Below are 20991 nucleotides of genomic sequence, written 5' to 3'. Positions count from 1 at the left end.
TAGGGAGGATTATCCAAAAAATAAGAAAAAATAAGTGATATTTGAATTAAGTGAAATCACTGAATATACCTTTAAAGTAATCTCCTCCAAGCCGCATGCCACCTTGTTCATGCATGTCTTATCAAGCGTACTGTATGTGACTAGCATGTAGCATGACGTATCGTATAGCATGCGAGTGTGTTCCTAACAGTGCTGACCGTACCGTGGCCTCTTCTCCGGACAGCACCCCGGGGTTCTTGCTGAGGTCCAGGTGGATGAGAGAGTTGGAGTAGTCGTCGCTAGAACACAGCGCCTGGGACAGAGACACCACGCCTGGAAGGGAGGAGTAGGTAGGGGTGATACACGGATGACCACGCAAAGAAACACCAGTATAAGCTAGGAGTGTGTGTGTGTGTTTTCGGAAAACCCTATGTTTCTATGTCAGTGGTTCTCAAACTATTTCATGTCAAGGAGCCACACAATTATATGTAACTTGCCACCGACCGTCATATATATCAATATTTTTGTTCCAGGGACACCCAGAAGCAAAGATATAAGGTTTTTGCACACGTTTTCACGGATCTTTCAAAAAATAGCAGCTCTACAAGCTCATAGCTATATGGGCTTGTAGATCTGCTATTTTTCAACAACTAAGGTTTAAAATAATGGTGGGCAGGAACCCCTTTTGGTGTTTTTAACTAAGCATTATGTTATACTTTAGCTATTGAAAAATAGCAGATCTACAAGCTCATAGCGCGCCACCGAGTGGTGCGCTACGAGCTTGTAGGTCTGCTATTTTTGAAAAATCGTGAAAATGCGTCACAAATCTTTGAATATATATTCTTTCAGAAGACTTTTTTTTTTTTCATTTCGACGTCAGGCCTAAATGGTTAAAAAACTGGTAACAAAGACGCGTTCCAGCCCTAAATAGCTTAATGTCATCACCAGCCACGGAGCATAAAACAAGACCCCATCACTGCAGCGAGCCCCTCTGAGAACAGACCCCATCACTGCAGCGAGCCCCTCTGAGAACAGACCCCATCACTGCAGCGAGCCCCTCTGAGAACAGACCCCATCACTGCAGCGAGCCCCTCTGAGAACAGACCCCATCACTGCAGCGAGCCCCTCTGAGAACAGACCCCATCACTGCAGCGAGCCCCTCTGAAAACAGACCCCATCACTGCAGCGAGCCCCTCTGAGAACAGACCCCATCACTGCAGCGAGCCCCTCTGAGAACAGACCCCATCACTGCAGCGAGCCCCTCTGAAAACAGACCCCATCACTGCAGCGAGCCCCTCTGAGAACAGACCCCATCACTGCAGCGAGCCCCTCTGAGAACAGACCCCATCACTGCAGCGAGCCCCTCTGAGAACAGACCCCATCACTGCAGCGAGCCCCTCTGAGAACAGAATTACAACTAAATTGAGAGAAGGAATGATGGTATGATGGTTTTGGCTACTGTATGTACTATACTCCCCCGCCTTCTTTCTGTTTATTCCGTCATCAAGAGGCCCAAATAACACAAAAACTCATAGTCTCAAATCGAATCAGAATACAATTACAGCACACCCACAGAGCCCCGGTGGCGCATCATCGTCCTCATTAAAACCCTCCGCCACGCATTCTGGAAGGCACACAAAGCACACAGCAGGCCGTGGTGGTGCCGAGAATTAAATATAGATGCACTGACAACAAACACTGAAGCAAGTTCACGCCGGAGACAAACGAGCCAAGGATGAGTTTGACGACAACCCTCAATTCAGGACAGGCTGATGATAGATAGATAACTTTATTGTCATTCAGCAGATACATAAAATGCATAAGAGAACGAAATGTCGTTTCACTGGCTTTTAGTATGCTAGTTAAAAGAGAACTAAAATACTATTAAAATCTAAAATCCACTCTTAAAAACAAATAAATTAAAAAGCACCATTAGATCATAGAGAGACAGATATTGCACAACAGGAGTCCTTATAGCAGCATATGGGGGGAAAAGCTTAGGGGATATTGCACTTGTTCAAAAGTCTAATGGCTTGGGGGAAAAAGCTCTTGGAAAATCTTGCTGTTTTACTTCCAATGCCAGAAGGCAACAGAGTCGAGGCGGGGTTGGCGAAAGGGCCTTTCTGTGTAGAGTTTGCATGTCCCCTAGGGTAGGTACCCTCACAAAAAACATGCAGTAATCCTGGTCTCTAAACTGCCTCCCCCTGGCCAGCCGGGGCGCCTGATGGAGGGGAAAGGAACTGGTTGGAATAACGTGTTCCTTCCACACGCTACGTCCAACCAGGGACACCCCCCCCCCCTTTCAGGTGTAAAGGAGCATCTTGGACACTCAGGCTAAATGCCTAAATTGTAAATTGAAGGAAGCATGAGTTCAAGTCCGTTGCTCTCCCCATGTCCCCCATATATGGGGACTAGGTTGGCGGAGGGTGTGTAGAGCCCAGGATCACATTAGAATAATTGACACAGGGGTGAAAAATGGGTTACAAAATCGTCGGATAAAAATGTGTACAAAAAAAAGAAGGCAACAGAGTGAACATTCCTGATGTTGTTGGCCCTAAACAGACAGCGGTTGTGCTTGATGGAAGGCAGTGATGTCCCGATGATTTTCTCCGCTGTCCTCACTACGCTCTGCACGAAGGTCTAAGCGACCGAAACGTCGACCTACAGTTGGAGGCCATCGATATTGTCCTTTTCTTTTTGCTGAGGTTTGCGTGATCTGCGCAAAAGGACAGTTAACCCATTTTGGGCGGGAACCCCTTTTGGTGTTTTAAACATTATGTTATAATTTAGCTATTTTTGAAAAATCGTGAAAATATTTATTTCAGAAAACTGGAGGATTTAGAAGGATTTTTTTAAATTTTGAGGTAAGGCCTAAATGGGTCAAATGATAAGGGACAATATCGGTGGCACCCAACTGTAATACATGCTCCATTGCCCTACGCACCTGTCACTAGCCTTCTGAGGTGTGCGTTGACCTTTTGCTATAAATTAGGCGTGCACGATTATGAAATTATGACCGATCTCCGATCTCCGATTATTTGCAGGGTCATGTCGATACCGATTCTGGTCGATTCCGATATTATACAGGAGGACCACAATGGAAACAAGCCTAGGCCCTATAGGGGCTTGGCCGAGAATGACATGATGGGAACTTCACACACTTTTTAAACTTGTAAAAATGATGTGATAAAAAAGCTGATTCTGATCCTGTATTGGATTTACACAATAATAATTAAATGCCCCCCCCCCCCCCCCCCCCCCATTTAGTACGCTACTTTATGTGTATCATCACGTTACCATTTAAATGCTTTACCAATCCCATCACTAAACTAGCCGTGTAGGCCCACTCTGTGCAACTCAATGCAAAGTAAGAAGGCCCCAGGCCCGGACGGCTACTCGACTGAATTCTTTAAGAAATGTTCTGATAAAATTGCCCCGGTCCTTTTGGAAGTGTATAAGGAATCAATGCAACGTGGCACACTACCATCTACCTTAACTCAAGCTTCAATTTCTGTATTACTCAAAAAAATATATGGATCCCACCCAGTGTGGCTCATACAGGCCGTTATCTCTTCTAAATGTGGATGCTAAATTCACCTCCCTTGTGGCACGAAGGAGGATTCTGCTCATGTGGAAATCCCCTTCCCCCCCCCCCACCTATATCCACCTGGCTGGTAGACATGATGTTTTTCCTAAAGCTTGAAAAAGTAAAATTCACAATTGGAGGCTCAATCGAGAAATTCCATGCTAGATGGCAACCCTTCATATCATTGATTGATTGATTTAAATATTTATTAAAGGACCACTTCACCACTTCTCTTTATATAATTGGTCCTCATTAATGTTCATGATAAAACACCACCATTTTTTCCTACTCAGTCTGTGTCTCATAGGAGGGCTTTGGGCAGTTCGGACACCCGTCCACCAGTGACATCATCATTAGGCAGATTTGTTTTAAACAAGATTTGTTTTAAAATATATTTAGATTTTTATTATCGTGAGAACAATGGCTTCAACTTTTGCATTGCAACTTTTCAGGAAAAGAAAGCCTGCAGTTTCTATTAGCTTGGATTCACCATTGATGATGTCACTGGTGGACCAATTATAGGAAGAGAAGTTGAAAAGTGGTGAAGTGGTGAAGTGGTCCTTTAACAGAATTACAGTACATTTCAAGCACAAACTCAATACAAAGACTGTTAACTGTGAGTGGACGACCCAATTAAGCATTACACTCGTTTACAATCACACTTCAACAACTTGGAAACACTCCCGAGCGATCAGTTGTAATTTCATTTAACTATTCAGCATCAATTTCAATGTCCCAAGGAGTTATATGCAGTAGGCTATATTATACAAATGTCTATTTGGTAATTGTTTGTTTTATTCTCTGTTTATGTCATGTCTCTTTTTTGTTTTCGTTTCTTTTTATTCATTTATTTTTCTCTTTTTTTGTTCATCTTACTTACTCTATTTATTTTTCCTTATTTTGCTGTATTTCAATGTATTTTAATTCTTATGTTTTGCCTCCCCTAGGACCCATGGGAGGGTGGGAGGGTGAACGGGAGGGTAGGCTGGGCAAGCGTGACCACTCTTGGTCATTCTGCCCAGCCTAAGGAGAAAGGTTGCAAAAAGGAAAAAAAAATGTCACCAATAACAATAACGATGTAAAACTAACCTTGTACCTCTCCCTGAATAAAGAAATATATCAACAACAAAAAATAATAATAATGAAATGCTATCACTTTTAATTTGATTATGATGCTTGTGGATCATGAGAGCACAGTGCAAGACCATCATCCATATTATGGTGTAACAAAATTAATGCAAATTATGAAGAGATGAATTACAATACAATGCGAATGTGTGTGTGTGCGCGTGCGCGTGCGTGCGTGCATGCGTGCGTGTTCAATCATAGTCTTGCCCACTAGGGGTCCAGGGCAGTAGAGGGTAGGGCTTTAACCCATTGATGCTTGATGCAACGTATACGTTGTTCTACCCTTGATGCCGGCGCGCTCTCTGCGTCTCATCAGCTATTGCTATACATGTAGCAACATAACTATTTAAAAAATAATTAATCAGAATTTGAAGGTTTTTAGAAACCTTAGGTCAGGCCATAGAAGGCGTTCCCAGATTCGGCCTCAGGCATCAATGGGTTAAGCAACTAGTCGACTATTCAACTAATAAATGACTAGTTGATAAGAAAAAAAAAAGGTGTTTATTTTTTTCCCCGTTTTTGTAAGCCTCAAGATCAGCTATATGCTAGATTATAGTCACCAATGTACACCGTTTTTAAATGTAAAAAAATATATATTTGTTTACATAACAGGTAGTTAAACAACTAGTCAACTAGTAAACAAGGCAACTAGTCAACTAGTAAAAATGACTAAGTGAAAGCCCTAGCCCTATAATGCTAGATTATAGTCACCAATGTACACCGTTTTTAAATGTAAAAAAAAAAAATTGTTTACATAACAGGTAGTTAAACAACTAGTCGACTAGTAAACTAGGCAACTAGTCAACTAGTAAAAATGACTAAGTGAAAGCCCTAGTAGAGGACTATATACCTTTGGAGGACAGGGAGGTCTTGGAGAGGTTGAGGAGGCGCAGACCCTTGTTGAGGCGACACACCTGCTGGATCAGGTTGGACACTCCTGACAGGGGAGCAAGAGATGGAGGGCGGGAGGGAGGGAAGGGGTTAATATCAGCACTGGACAAAATGCTCGCAAAAAAAAACACACACACACGATACATGGACGCAGTGTTGATTTCGTCGACTAAAACTGTGACAAAATGTTTTGTCGACTACCTTTTTCCACTGACGGAAACTCAGCTATGATGACTAAAACTAAATATATTGACAATTTCGTCAACAAATAAAAAATAGACTAAAATGTCAGGAATGGACTAGTGGACAAGAGATCCAGTACAAGTCATTTTACACTTGGTTGCATGTTGAAAATAGCCGATCTACAAGGTCACAACGTGTCGCAGCGCGACGCGTTGTGCACTTGTAGATCGACTATTTTCAGCAAGTGTAACATCAGTCATTACGACGGCATCAAGGCCCGCCAAAATACATTTTAGTCGACTAAATAAACTGTAGATTTAGTCGACTAAAATCTTTTGATATTTAGTCGACTAAAACTAGACTAACACTACAACATTACAGGTGACTAAAATGTGACTAAAACTAAATGAAAACTATTCTAAACTAAATTAAAATTAAAAAAAATGCTGTCAAAATCAACACTGGCACGCAGACACACACACACACACACACACACACACACACACACACACAATAATAATAATAACTTGAATTTATATAGCGCCTTTCAAGAAACCCAAGGACGCTTTACAAAACAGAAAGAACAAACAAACAAACGAATTGCCAAAAGCCTGAGTGAACAAATGTCTCTTCAGTGCGCGCATCATGCACACTTTCGTGCAGAACTCCAAACTTGCATCGCAAAAGGAGAAGAACAAAATGTGCGTGGCATCAGAATCAGCCATCGCCGCAATACTGAATATTGAGCCACCTACGCATCATCATGCCCACAACATTTACGAAGCCAAAATACACTCTCAGATACACAAGAGAAAAAATCATGCCCACAACAATAGCCTGCCATGTTTGTGCTGAAGAATGTGCCTGCATGCTTCCCTTATTCTAATCTTCATACTGTATGTGACGATGCCTTTATTTTAACCCATTTTGGGCAGGAACCCCTTTTGGTGTTAGCATTATGTTATGCTTTAGCTATTGAAAAATAGCAGATCTACAAGCTCATAGCGCGCCACCGAGTGGCGCGCTATGAGCTTGTAGGTCTGCTATTTTTGAAAAATCGAAGAACGACTGACAGAAACATAGCTTTTTCAGAAAACTGTCAGGATATAGAAGACATTTTTAGAATCTGATCTCGGGTCAAAATGGGTTAATACACAGAAAATGTATGCTCCCCTTTTGACGAAAACACCACAGCTCCAATGTGACAGTTTCTGAGCCAAAACGTACAGTAAGACTTCATGCATACACTTAGTCAATTCTCACGGTTTGCCAGTGCCATCTGGCGTAGAGCACTTTTTTTTTTAAATGATCTTAATCCCCCAAACCACCCCCACTCAATTACAACTTGATATCATCCTCGTTAAAAACACACAAAGATATTTCGACTTCCTCCATTTCTCATTAAATTGACTTGTCTCTTAAACACAGCACTTTCCCTGATGGGATGGAAAAGGGCCATTGTCACGCTGGCGACCGCCGCAAAACCAAATTAAAAAAGGTCTGCTAAAAGCCACTCAACTCTGTAACCAATGACGGCATTTCATCAAGTAGTCTCCTCATGTATGCAAATAATCTGTGCTATTGTGTGTAACCTCATATTATGGGTCCTGAGAGTTTTGTATAACAAACGTACATCCCTACTCTTGGTACGTCATAATACTGTTTGTCAAACATAATGAAAACATTTGGTGAAGATAGAAGATCTACCAGTTTGCATGTTGCAAAACAACATGTTGTGATCTGTGATCTGAAGCTTATTAGCTTTCTTTGGCAAGACAACTGGGGCAGAGGAAGAAATAATAAATGATAGCAGATAGAGATCTAACCATCTGACAAAAATAACACACACACACAGTTGTAGCTGATGTGAGTAGTAATGACAGGGGTACAAGAGGCAGACAGGAACCTGCTAATGAGTGATGATGGCATGCATGTCACCTCTGACACACGCATGTCACCTCTGACACACACACACACACACACACACACACACACACACACACACACACACACACACACACACACACACACACACACACACACACACACACACACACACACACACACACACACACACACACACACACACACACACACACACAAAGGAGTGATGATGGCATGCATGTCACCTCTGACACACGCATGTCACCTCTGACTGACACACACACACACACACACACACACACACACAGACACACACACAGAAACCGCCTCATACACACATACACACACACTAGTGTTTTAATCAGTCAGTGGTTCCCAAAGTGGGGTCCGGGGACCCCCAGGGGTACTTGAGGGAGTTCCAGGGGGGACGCAGCTAAATGATAATTTGGAACCAAATGGACCCTTATGGGTCTGTAACTCAGAGTGTACAAATGGAACCAAATGGACCCTAACGGGTCCATTTGGTTCCATTTGTACACACAGAGTTAAATTAGCATTGATTTTACAATATAAATTGGGGGTCCCAGAGATATAAATGCTATTAAATGGGGGTCCCTAACGGGTCCATTTGGTTCCATTTGTACACTCAGAGTTAAATTAGCATTGATTTTACAATATAAATTGGGGGTCCCAGAGATAGAAATGCTATTAACCCTTAGACAGATTACTACTGGAAAACACGTGGAGTTATGCATTAGTTCTGTCTGACTTGTACGTGATTTTCTGTAGTTCTCTTTTTTTATTAATACCAATTGATTAATTCGGTCCGCACCTCTGTATAGAGTATTGAGCATAAATATCAACTACATTTCCCAGAAAACCCGTGTCACGTGACACACGTGTACGCTTTGCCATTGGAAGCTGATCCCACACCCCAGTAAACAGTGGGGGCGGAGGGAGTTTTCATAGTTTTCAGTGTTCAGCCCGTTTGACGTCTCGCCCGAGCGAGCACTCATTGGTGTCATTCTAACGTCGCCTATTATTTTATCGTGATACTAGCAGCCAGCTCTACAAGCTCAAACAGGTCACATGCGCGACGCGTTGTGAGCTTGTAGATTTATTTTGTCCATGAGTTATATGAGCTTGCATGATAATCGCATTCATTGTATTGTATACAATCACACCCGTGTGAACTGAGTGGTGTAAGGTCTGTATGACGTAATGAAATCATGTCTGACGTAATGAAATCACACCCGGGTGAACAGGGTGAACATAGCAACCATGCTCATTTTTTCTGCACAAACAAAGCCAGTTGTAGGAATCACACCCGGGTGAACATAGCAACCATGCTCATTTTTTCTGCACAAAAAAGCCAGTTGTAGGAGTGGTTTACACCACTCAACAATCATGATTTTACATTGTTTAGTGTGTCACCGTGTGATGATGATGATGACGATGATGTCAGATAGCCTACTTTTATAATACAGTATACATTCAAGTCTATATTTTGATACATTTCATGGGCACCAAGTCATATCAAAACAATGTCCTCCAAGGACATTGTTTTTTTTATCAAAACTGTGTTTCTTCATAATAGGTTTTTGAGATACATGCATGAATAGACAAGGTACTGGTAAGACTATGTAAACATGGTATATATCAAAATGTGCGTTAGAATGTCTAATTTTACCCCAAAAAAGAATTGAGTTTATACGATGTTCCAATTCAGAGATATGGGGACTTTTAGCTGGATAGGTCAGATTGATCATGACTGACCATGCTATTTATAGATGGCAAAATATCTACAGTGGTACATGTGAGAAACTTTTTATTTTATTTTAATTGAACTAGACAACTCACCCTTTAAAATGAGATATTGCATGGCTATGTACGCCCAGCAGAAAAAAAGTTATTTAGAAAATAAAACTTCAACCGGGCATAACTTTTTTTGTTGTCCTAGAAACACTACCCAGTGTAAATGCAGGCTCTTTTAAATGGCTTCCAACACAAAAACTAAACATTTTATCAACTCAGTTCAAGTCAAGCTTTCTCTAAAGGTCTTTCGTTGTCACACATTCACAACAGAGAATTTTCAATAAATCATTCAAAAACGGCATTATGCCATAGAGAAGTCTACCTACTATATAGAAATCCTTGAAACGCTCAAAGAGTTAAATGGGGGTCCGTAGACTAATGCATGTCAAACTGGGGGTCCTTGAAATAAAACGGTTTGAAAATCACTGCTAGAGCCATAAAAACCTTCTCTTATGGGGGTCCCTGGCATATCTTTTAAAATGGGGGTCCGCCGGCTATTTAGTGTCAATTTGGGGGTCCTTGACATGAAGTTTGGGAACCACTGGTATACAAATTCAGTTGGAACGCATTTCTGTTTTGATGGCTATTTTATAGGGTTCATTACAATGTGTTATGCCAGGGATTCTCAACCCGTGGGTCGCGACCCCTCGGGGGGTCGCCAAATTATTTTAGGGGGTCCCCAAATTATTTTCAAAAGAAAAAAAAAAAAAGATTATAATAATTTTTTTTAAATTTCACGATTTTTCAAAAATAGCAGACCTACAAGCTCGTAGCGCGCCACTCGGTGGCGCGCTATGAGCTTGTAGATCTGCTATTTTTCAATAGCTAAATTGTAGCAGTCAATTTATATTGGGGGTCGGGAGGGGGCGGGGCGGGGGTCCCGAGACATTGCCAAAGCATTTCCGGGGGTCCCCGGCCAAAAACGTTGAGAACCCCTGTGTTATGCTATATTTATACCGCAGTTCAAACAAAGTTGTCCGATAAATAAAATGGAAACTAAATAAATAAATAACTGAACTTTTCCATTGCACATTTCTGGGGTGCAAATAAAATCACTGTAGAAGAATTTCACTGTTCACTATAAAACATTAAAATGTGTAAACATGGGCTCCTCTTCCTCGTGTTGTTGTGAACCAGCTAAATAATTATGTTGGTGTATAAACTCTTCATATTCGGAGCCTGCGGTATCACCGTTGCCCAGGTGGAGCCTGCAGAACCATTGCGGCTCAAGAAACCACCACTCCTGAATGAAGTGTCTGGTGCAGGGAGTCTGGTGCAACGCACAGGAGGTCCTGGCGGTACTCCTGGTGAGAGCAGGAGTGGACCTGGTGAAACGTAGGAGGGGCCCGGACAGGAGGCAACCCACAGAGCCTATAGTCCTTCCACATGCCAGAATTGTGTCTCCCAGTCCCGGCAGAGTAGTTCCGGAGTGGATCCAACGGATTGTGTGGCCCTGGTCTTTCCCTAGTGGGTCTGATCGAGGGTAGCTACTGGGACGTAAGTCGGGACTTGATCACCCCGCCTGGGTCACCTGAGTGAGGGGTATGATGTCCGCGAGACCCGAAACCCTGATGACGTTGGGATACATCACTGCGGATACGTCCCAGGTGATGACGTTGGGATACATCACTGAGGATACGTCCCAGGTGATGATGTTGGGATACATCACTGAGGATACGTCCCAGGTGATGATGTTGGGATACATCACTGAGGATACGTCCCAGGTGATGACGTTGGGATACATCACTGAGGATACGTCCCAGGTGATGACGTTGGGATACATCACTGAGGATACGTCCCAGGTGATGACGTTGGGATACATCACTGAGGATACGTCCCAGGTGCATCCATGCCATTTATTTTCGTTCTGTATTAGTTCTGCATGCCCCGAAAAAGTAGTTGTACTGTAGTTGTAATTAAAACACATTGGTATAAAATACATCGCCTACGCACTCTGGTGTGAGATGCAAGCAAAAAGACAAGAGAGAACATCACACTTGCTTTGGCAAAGTAAACGTACATTTCCCATGCCAGTAAGAATCTTTTCAATAGAACTGAGAGAGGGAGAGAGAGAGAGAGAGAGAGAGAGAGAGAGAGAGACAGAGACAGAGACAGAGACAGAGAGAGAGAGACAGAGAGAGAGAGAGAGAGAGAGAGAGAGAGAGAGAGAGAGAGAGACAGAGAGACAGAGAGAGAGACAGAGAGACAGAGAGAGAGACAGAGAGAGACAGAGAGAGACAGAGAGAGACAGAGAGAGACAGAGAGAGAGAGAGAGAGAGAGAGAGAGAGAGAGAGAGAGAGAGAGACAGAGACAGAGACAGAGACAGAGACAGAGACAGAGACAGAGACAGAGACAGAGACAGAGACAGAGAGAGAGAGAGAGAGAGAGAGAGAGAGAGAGAGAGAGAGAGAGAGAGAGGTCATATGTCTGCAGTATTACATTGCAGTGTTGTTTTGATGTTTTGACTAGCAAGTAGTCATTTTGTCCTTTATATTATCAAAGTGATTATCCTATAAAGAGCATAGCATTTTGTTTACTTTACCCATAGATTTACAAAAATCAATTCATTATTTCAAGCCTGGACCCAAGCCAGTCCTTTTTTTGGGCTGTTTTTCAGAAAATTGGCAGTGCGTTCCTTGCAGAACGCACGCATTTGATTGAAGACAGCAAAGATACGCAAAGTTACAAGTTGTACACACACGCACTTGTTACTTACTGCACTTTACACACCCATGCACTCATCTCACTACGTGACTTCATACATAACACATCTCATACAAAAGCCCACAATTCAAACAAGTTGCCAGGGTTTTTTCTTCCTTTTATCCTTTTGATTCTCTCTCTCTCTTGGTTAAAATGGTAAATGGTAAATGGTGCATTTATATACTACATCGATTGTGCATTACATTCACCATTGGTTCAGAGAGAGAGAGAGAGAGAGAGAGAGAGAGAGAGAGAGGGGACAGAGAGAGAGGGGACAGAGAGAGAGAGAGAGAGAGGGGACAGAGAGAGAGAGTTGGAGTGAGAGCGTGCCAGAGAAACAGATTGATTTTGAATCCTGTATGAAACGGCAAAAAAAAAAAAAAAGAAAACAGATACAGGAGAAGAGCGAGCCGAGCGTGCATCAAAGATTGATGGGGATTCAAATGAAACAGAGGAAGAGAGGGAAGGAAGGGGGACAAAGGGAGATAAGAGAGAGGAGAAAACAGAGGGCAAGGGTGGAGCCGCACCAAAGAGCTGGCGAGAGGAAGTGATCTGGAATTCTTGCGGGAGCCAATAAAACCTCTGAGCGCAGAGCGAGAGAGAGAGAGAGCGGGGGGGAGAGAGAGACAACAATCCGATACACCCTGTGAGGCGGACAAGAGGGAGAGACGATAGGGAGGGACTGAGGAAAAAGTACAGAGAAAGCGAAAGAAAAGTGGACAGAGAGACACAGGTTTAGACTCTGTCATACGACATTGCCACACACCAGACATCTATAGTTGCCCCCAACGTGGCGCTAGTAGATCAGCTACTGTAGCCTACTGTAGCTAGGGTATCCAGAAGGCTCGCTCCAAAACACATTCGGACCCATATTTTATACACGGACCGCTCGCCTCAATGTATGCATATGTATTTCAAAAAGAGAAATAAACCTTCCAAGGAAGGGACTGCACACTCCAGGGAATAGAGACAGACAACTTACTGCATCAACTTATTTATTATTATGCTAATAAATAAGACAACCTACCGGTACCTCCGAAGGTTTCCCGAACATGCATGTTTTCCCTGCGGGTTGTATTCACTGATTAGCCTAATGCTAATTCTACTGCTTTGCTACTGAAAATAAGTGTCCAGCAGAGAAACTCTATCTATTCAGGGAACCTGAATAGAATTAACCCATTTTGACCTGAGATCAGATTCAAAAAATGTCTTCTACATCCTGACAGTTTTCTGAAAAAGCTATGTTTCTATGTCAGCTTGTAGGTCTGCTATTTTTCAATAGCTAAAGCATAACATAATGCTAACACCAAAAGGGGTTCCCGCCCAAAATGGGTTAACATAGAACACCTTGGAAAATGCTGATCTTTCTCACTGACGATGTTCTGCTTCTGACAATGCAATGACAATCTACTGAACTGCCAATGACGGGACATATCTGTATAGACTCAGATAAATGTGAATATTCATCGAACTGAGAAACTAAATATTGTGCTATATAAGCAATTCATTTCATGTCCTTTGCGTTTTGTTTTATTTAAAAAAAAATTAAGATAATAATAATAATATGTATATTTCTAATACATTTGTCTTAATATTTAGGCATTCATTATATAACTATCAGTTATTTATTCTTAAACTATAGTCTCTGGATGTGTGCACATGCATTGAGCCTGTCAGAAATCGCAAAAAACAAGTGTGTAGTGGTAGATCATGGCTTACAATTGGGAATAAAATGGGCTCTTGGGCTTGAAAAGGTTGGTTACCACTGGTATAGAGCAGGGGTTCTCAACGTTTTTGGCCGGGGACCCCCGAAAATGCTTTGGCAACGTCTCCAGACCCCCGCCCCGCCCCCTCCCGACCCCCAATATAAATTGACTGCTACAATAACCTTAAACCATTTTGGGCGGGAACCCCTTTTGGTGTTTTAAGCATTATGTTATAATTTAGCTATTGAAAAATAGCAGATCTACAAGCTCATAGCGCGCCACCGAGTGGCGCGCTATGAGCTTGTAGGTCTGCTATTTTTGAAAAACCATGAAAAAAAGAAAATCTTTTTTTTTTTTTTTTTTTTTTGGAAAATAATTTGGGGACCCCCTAAAATAATTTGGCGACCCCCCGAGGGGTCGCGACCCACGGGTTGAGAACCCCTGGTATAGAGGGTATGCACATGCATGAAGTGTATGGCAAATCGAGTGGCAATTTCTGACAAAGTGAGTTTAATGTTGTTCATCGTCGTGTAATGCAATCAAATACAACTTTCTTTTTTTTTTATATACATTTTATCCCACGATTTTGTAACCCATTTTTCATCCCTGTGTCAATTATCTAATGTGATCCTGGGCTCTACACACCCTCCGCCAACCTGGGGAGAGCAACGGACTTGCATGCTTCCTTCATGCATGAGTGTCCAAGTTGCTCCTTTACAGCTGACAGGGGGGAGTTTCCCTGGTTGGACGTAGCGCGTGGAAGGAACACATTATTCCAACCAGTTCCTTTCCCCTCCATCAGGTGCCCCGGCTGGCCAGGGGAAGGCAGTTTAGAGACCCGGATTACTGCATGTTTTTTGTGAGGGTATACCTACCCTAGGAGACACGGGGAGAACATGCAAACTCCACACAGAAAGGCCCTTTCGCCAACCCCGCCTCGGGTATGGGCACTGTAAAAAAAATACAACTTTTGGTTGTATGGACTGTCAAGGCCAGAAAGTATTTTTTTAGGCGTTCCTGGATAACTTCCGGGTTTGAGGATGATGTCAGTCACGCGCATATAGCAGATTTCAGTGTGTGCCGCACCATCGCACGACAGAGCATGAGTATGTGTTTAGGCCACACCGCGCGCACCTTGGTTGTCCAGAGTGGTGTGTGCCAGGTTGAGGGAGTGGATCACTGGGTTCTCACCTTGGTTGTCCAGAGTGTTGTGTTCCAGGTTGAGGGAGTGGATCACTGGGTTCTCACCTTGGTTGTCCAGAGTGTTGTGTTCCAGGTTGAGGGAGTGGATCACTGGGTTCTCACCTTGGTTGTCCAGAGTGTTGTGTTCCAGGTTGAGGGAGTGGATCACTGGGTTCTCACCTTGGTTGTCCAGAGTGTTGTGTTCCAGGTTGAGGGAGTGGATCACTGGGTTCTCACCTTGGTTGTCCAGAGTGTTGTGTTCCAGGTTGAGGGAGTGGATCACTGGGTTCTCACCTTGGTTGTCCAGAGTGTTGTGTTCCAGGTTGAGGGAGTGGATCACTGGGTTCTCACCTTGGTTGTCCAGAGTGTTGTGTGCCAGGTTGAGGGAGTGGATCACTGGGTTCTCACCTTGGTTGTCCAGAGTGGTGTGTTCCAGGTTGAGGGAGTGGATCACTGAGGCCGGGTTCTCACCTTGGTTGTCCAGAGTGTTGTGTTCCAGGTTGAGGGAGTGGATCACTGGGTTCTCACCTTGGTTGTCCAGAGTGGTGTGTGCCAGGTTGAGGGAGTGGATCACTGGGTTCTCACCTTGGTTGTCCAGAGTGTTGTGTTCCAGGTTGAGGGAGTGGATCACTGGGTTCTCACCTTGGTTGTCCAGAGTGTTGTGTTCCAGGTTGAGGGAGTGGATCACTGGGTTCTCACCTTGGTTGTCCAGAGTGTTGTGTTCCAGGTTGAGGGAGTGGATCACTGAGGCCTGGTTCTCACCTTGTTTGTCCAGAGTGTTGTGTTCCAGGTTGAGGGAGTGGATCACTGGGTTCTCACCTTGGTTGTCCAGAGTGTTGTGTGCCAGGTTGAGGGAGTGGATCACTGGGTTCTCACCTTGGTTGTCCAGAGTGTTGTGTTCCAGGTTGAGGGAGTGGATCACTGAGGCCTGGTTCTCACCTTGGTTGTCCAGAGTGTTGTGTTCCAGGTTGAGGGAGTGGATCACTGGGTTCTCACCTTGGTTGTCCAGAGTGTTGTGTGCCAGGTTGAGGGAGTGGATCACTGAGGCCGGGTTCTCTGACAGCGCCGACGCCATCTTCTGGGGGAAGTCTCTGGAGAGCCGCACCGAGATGCAGAGGAAAATAACAACACAACACAACAAATGTAAACTACACTTTAAGTTTTCCCCCTGTAATGAACCTATCGCAGTCGCTAACAGCGGGGCCATTGAGCCGCTATGCCCCGAGGAGCCTCAGTCATTATGTTAAACAGCCACGCCCCCCGAGGTGGGAGATTTATATCAATTCATTACCCAATAAGTATGCCATGGAGAGGCATAATTAAAGCTGGCAATGTGATAAAAGGTGAAATGTCAAGTGAGGTGAAGCTCAAACTTTATCATTAACGTGGGTTATTAGGGAAAAGAGGGGGAAAAGGCTGGATATATTATATAGTATACTGTAGTGTACAGCATGAGGTTCAAAGAGAGGTGAAGTAGCATGTAAGGAGAGGAGAGGAGAGGAGAGGAGAGGAGAGGAGAGGAGGGGAGGGGAGAGGAGAGGAGAGGAGAGGAGAGGAGAGGAGAGGAGAGGAGAGGAGAGGAGAGGAGAGGAGAGGAGAGGAGAGGAGAGGAGAGGAGAGGAGAGGAGAGGATCAATGGGAATGTTCAATTAGAATGGGAAAAAGAATGGGAGTTAATTAGAATGGGAAAGCCAAAGGTGGAACCGGTGACCTTCCCGATCCACAGACGGCCTGTCTATCTATAGCCACTCAGCTACGGCCAGGAAGAGGACCGGAGATGAACATTAGAAATGACAGGTTAAGAGCTACAGTACAGACAATGACGGAGCAACAGCAAATTAGATGCGAAGTGTGGTGGGCCAGGTGCTCAATGACAGTCCTATATCTGTCCGTCGACTAACAATAGCTGGACAGCCGTGTCTCCTGTCAAAGTGTCCTCTTGCATGGTGAGACATCCAGTGCTACCTTCCTCCTGCTCATTCCTTGCCAAGAAGTCCTCCGGCAGAATGAACGGCGTCAAGAGGAAAATGCGTCAAATCTACATGTCGAGCAGTGGCAGAAAGTGACGAGGAGAGAGAGGAGGGAAAAGGGGACTACTCATACTCCAGTTTGAGGCGATAGCTTATCACCGCGGTGTAGATTTCTAAAGTTGGAAAACTATAATATTACATCATGCCCCCACCCCCCCGCGGTGAATTGCTCATCACCGCTCACCCTGACACATCTCTGTTTTTACTGACCGACATCTCCCCGTTCACGGATTGGTCTAGAAGTTGGGTGGGTGGTCTTCTTAGTTTTTCAGGCACATGGGAGAATTATTTGCCCTCCCTTGAGCACATACGCTCCAGAGCCGAAAGGGGTGTATACCTATATATGTCTATGGCCCCATTTTTGAAACTAGCTCCTCGCCACTCGCCCTACACACTTCCACTCGGTTTGAGCATAGATATATAAATAATAGAGACGGCACCGGAATCCCCCTCCCATCCACTTGCATTGCATTGCGTCTCGGTTATTTATATATCTATGCTCAAACCGAGTGGAAGTGTGTAGTGCGAGTGGCGAGGAGCTAGTTTCAAAAAGGGCCTGGGGGTGCACATCTGAACCAGAGGGAGGCGGGGCCATCACCGCATGTATGATGGCCTAGACTCATAAGTTATCGCCTAAAAAGGTGATAGCTTATCAGCTAAAACTGGAGTATGTATGAGCCTTCAGTCTAGCAGGAGAAGAACACCTACGATTTGAGGCCGGCGTTCTCCAGAGTGATCTCCTCCAGGCTGTTGGACTTGCTGACCGTGTGAAGGACTTGCTCCACCACCTCCGAACCCTACGGACGGAAAAGCATGCAACAGTTTTTTTAGAATGGTCGAGGTTTAAGATCATAAGACAGAAATAGCCAATTGTTGAGAGCTTGTGCAGCTGCTATTTTTGCTGCGGCACACCGTATAATTTTGGCATTAGCCATGGCCACACGCACGCACGCACGCACGCACGCACGCACGCACGCACGCTCGCTCTATTATCCATTGTTTGGGTGCAAGAAAAAAAGAGGATATTTCCAAACTTCTCACATATGGATTTCTCACAATTACAAACTTGAAAGTAGTGCTTGCTGTACTTTACTGTCTCTCCGAATCACATTAATCTATACAGACTTTTTTTTTCTCCATACATAATTCACATCTGTCTGACAGCACTTAATACATTACGCATAATATAATACAAGATTAAATCAGTTTTTTTGGAGAGGGAGTTGTTATTATTTTTCTGCAGTGCAGTCAGTCAAATCACTGCACAGACAACTGCCAACACAAATACATAAAAATAATAAAACTTTAATTAGACAGCAGGCAGAACAACAAGACAACCCAGGGAGGAGAGTGAGTGCTACTGAGAGAAGTGTGCCAAGTCAAGCTCATATACAGCATGCTTGAGTTAGGGCTGTGACAGATAGAAAGTGTCAATGACTCTCAGAGTATTTGAAGCATCTCTACATTTATATTCGGCGAGTAGAACTTTGGCTCAACCAGGTATGCTGTTAATGGGTTTCTCCTCAACTATATTTTTTTCAGGGGCGCTTGCCCCTCCTATATTCAGCTATTAGTGTAGATTAGATAGTGTAGATTAAATTCCCATTGGAGGGTGGTCATAATTATTATGTGTGAGCAAATCGGCTATTTTCGTCCTACACAAACATTAAATTCCCATTGACAATGAATGGAGAATTTTACGTCATAGTGTCTGAGCAAAGACATATTACGTCATGATGATGTACGTACGATGATAAGGGTGCTCCTCACTTCACACGGGTGTGATTTTTATTGTCATTTAAAGTGCTGATGTCAGCAGCTTACAGATTACTGTAGTTTCACAGACATGAACGATTGTTCAGGACCACCTATTTAATTGAAAAACAAACGAGAACGTATGGTCAAACAAGTGGGAAAAAAAACATGCATACACACACTACAATACAAGTTTGAATAAATAAGCCAAGGACGAATGCCACGTGCACATGTTTTAGTGAATCTGTGCCCGGCACAAAGACTCGAAACTAGAACCGAGCTCTGAAAGACATGTCAACATGCCCACTTGACGCTAGGGCATTAAGCAACTAGTCGACTAGTTTACTAGTCGACTAGTAAATCCACTAGTCGACCTTGCTGGTACTAGTAGACTAGTTGATAACCGATTTTGTAGGCCTCAATATCAGGTAGATTATAGTTATAGTCACCAATGTACACAGTTTTTAAATGTACAAATATTATTTCCCAAAAAAAAAAAAAAAAACATTTTTTTTTTTAAACATAAAAGGTGGTTTAACAACTAGTCGACTAGTCGACTAGTAAACTAGGCAACTAGTCAACTAGTAAAAATGACTAGAAGTGAATGCCCTACTTGACGCCTACGGTTTAACTACAGCCCTTAGAAAGCAATTGTGTTTCGAGAATCTGACGCTTTCCATCTGCCAGAACCTTGAAGTGCAAAGAAAAGACAATAAGCTGAACGTTGGGCTTTTAGGATTGGATTGAATTTTGTAGTTTTTGTTTTGAGGTTCAGGTTAAAAACTACAGCAGTGTAAGAACATGACAGACTAGTAAGCAACACAGCTGCAGCAAATCAAATGAATAATGGGTAAACAGAAGTGCCAAGAAAATGGACACTTACTTGTTTTCAGTAACAAAAGAGAAGGATTAGCAAGACTAAACAGTGAAAAGACTATTTTCCTTTCCGATGAAGACTCTGTGTCGAAACGTTAATCTATAATAAAGCTTTGACTGGTCCGGGAGCTTTACAAAGTGTGCAGACTTCTATTATGTTTTATATTGCCTTATGCACCGTTTGGTCCTCATACACCTGCCATCCAGTAGATGTGCCAGTTCTATTATTTCTCTAAACAGTGAAAAGAAAATAAACTTAGGAAAACAAGTATTTCCACAAGAAAATGCAGGAGAAGTACAGAAAACCCTCAAGTGTTGGAATGGCACATCTCAATCTGTATTTAAGTATTTATGTGTGCCAGAGCCATGGGTGTGTAAATGTGCAAGCATACCGGTATTCGACAGTAATTAAAGGTATATTCAGTGATTTCACTTAATTCAAATATCACTTATTTGTTCTTATTTTTTGGATAATCCTCCCTACTATAAAGTGTGCTGACCATATAAGGAGTTCCTCCCTGTCCCCAGTGAGCCCCTGGGGTCAAAAAACCCTAGTTTCGGTTTGGGCTTTGGGTGGCAAAGCCTTCATCCAATCAGGATGAGAGGAGCCTTCCTCCAATCATGATCGAGTGGGGCGGTCCTTGGTGCACATGCTGTTGGTCTGTTGTACTTCCCCCACTGTAGCGTGTGCATGTGCACATCTTGTTACCGGGTGGACCGGGTATTTTTCCAAATCACCCAAATCACTGAATGCTCCTTTAAGGCACCTAATTATAATACACCCATTGTTAATTTGATTAGCTGCAGCTGCATTACTCGCATCACAATGTACTATAAAGGTCAGCCTGTCATGTTTTTTAACATGCTGTACTTTAAAATCTGACTATAACATCTGATTACGGTTTCATCCCCCTTTTAACCCATTCAGGACGGGAACCCCTTTTGGCGTTTTAAGCATTATGTTATACTTTAGTTGTTGAAAAATAGCAGATCTACAAGTTCACTCGGTGCCGCGCTACGAGCTTGTAGATCTGCTATTTTTCAGTGCCTTGCATGGGGGGGGGGGGGGGGGGGGACAACATATTTTCAGATGGGGGTTGGCGGCCAATTACATATAGTTTCTGGATGAAACTATGAAGTATGAAACTATGAAGTATGAAATACTTTGAGATTCTTGAGAACCACTGACAGAGCGGACGTAGAACCCGCACATCGACAGGCTAAAGAGACTTCAGTAGATGATGGATGAAGCCCGCACACCACAGGTATTTT

At 43.4% G+C, this 20991-nt stretch overlaps 1 protein-coding gene across 1 annotated transcript in view; it reads right to left on the bottom strand.

The window, feature by feature from the left end:
• The window catches only part of carmil3 (capping protein regulator and myosin 1 linker 3), a 173379-nt gene that overhangs the window by 101601 nt on the left and 50787 nt on the right, over nucleotides 1-20991 (bottom strand). Inside the window, exons 8-12 of the mRNA XM_079488499.1 lie at nucleotides 17797-17885; nucleotides 16101-16149; nucleotides 15410-15455; nucleotides 5544-5630; nucleotides 203-312 (exon numbers count right to left, since the gene is read on the bottom strand). Of these exons, the coding sequence (XP_079344625.1) occupies nucleotides 203-312; nucleotides 5544-5630; nucleotides 15410-15455; nucleotides 16101-16149; nucleotides 17797-17885 (381 nt within the window). The remainder of the gene's footprint in view (nucleotides 1-202; nucleotides 313-5543; nucleotides 5631-15409; nucleotides 15456-16100; nucleotides 16150-17796; nucleotides 17886-20991) is intronic.

Source organism: Electrona antarctica, assembly GCF_951216825.1.
Source record: "Electrona antarctica genome assembly, chromosome: 1".
Classification (NCBI taxonomy): Eukaryota; Metazoa; Chordata; class Actinopteri; order Myctophiformes; family Myctophidae; genus Electrona; species Electrona antarctica.
Note: the sequence above shows the minus strand (reverse complement) of the source record. Positions and strands in the feature narration are given on the sequence as shown.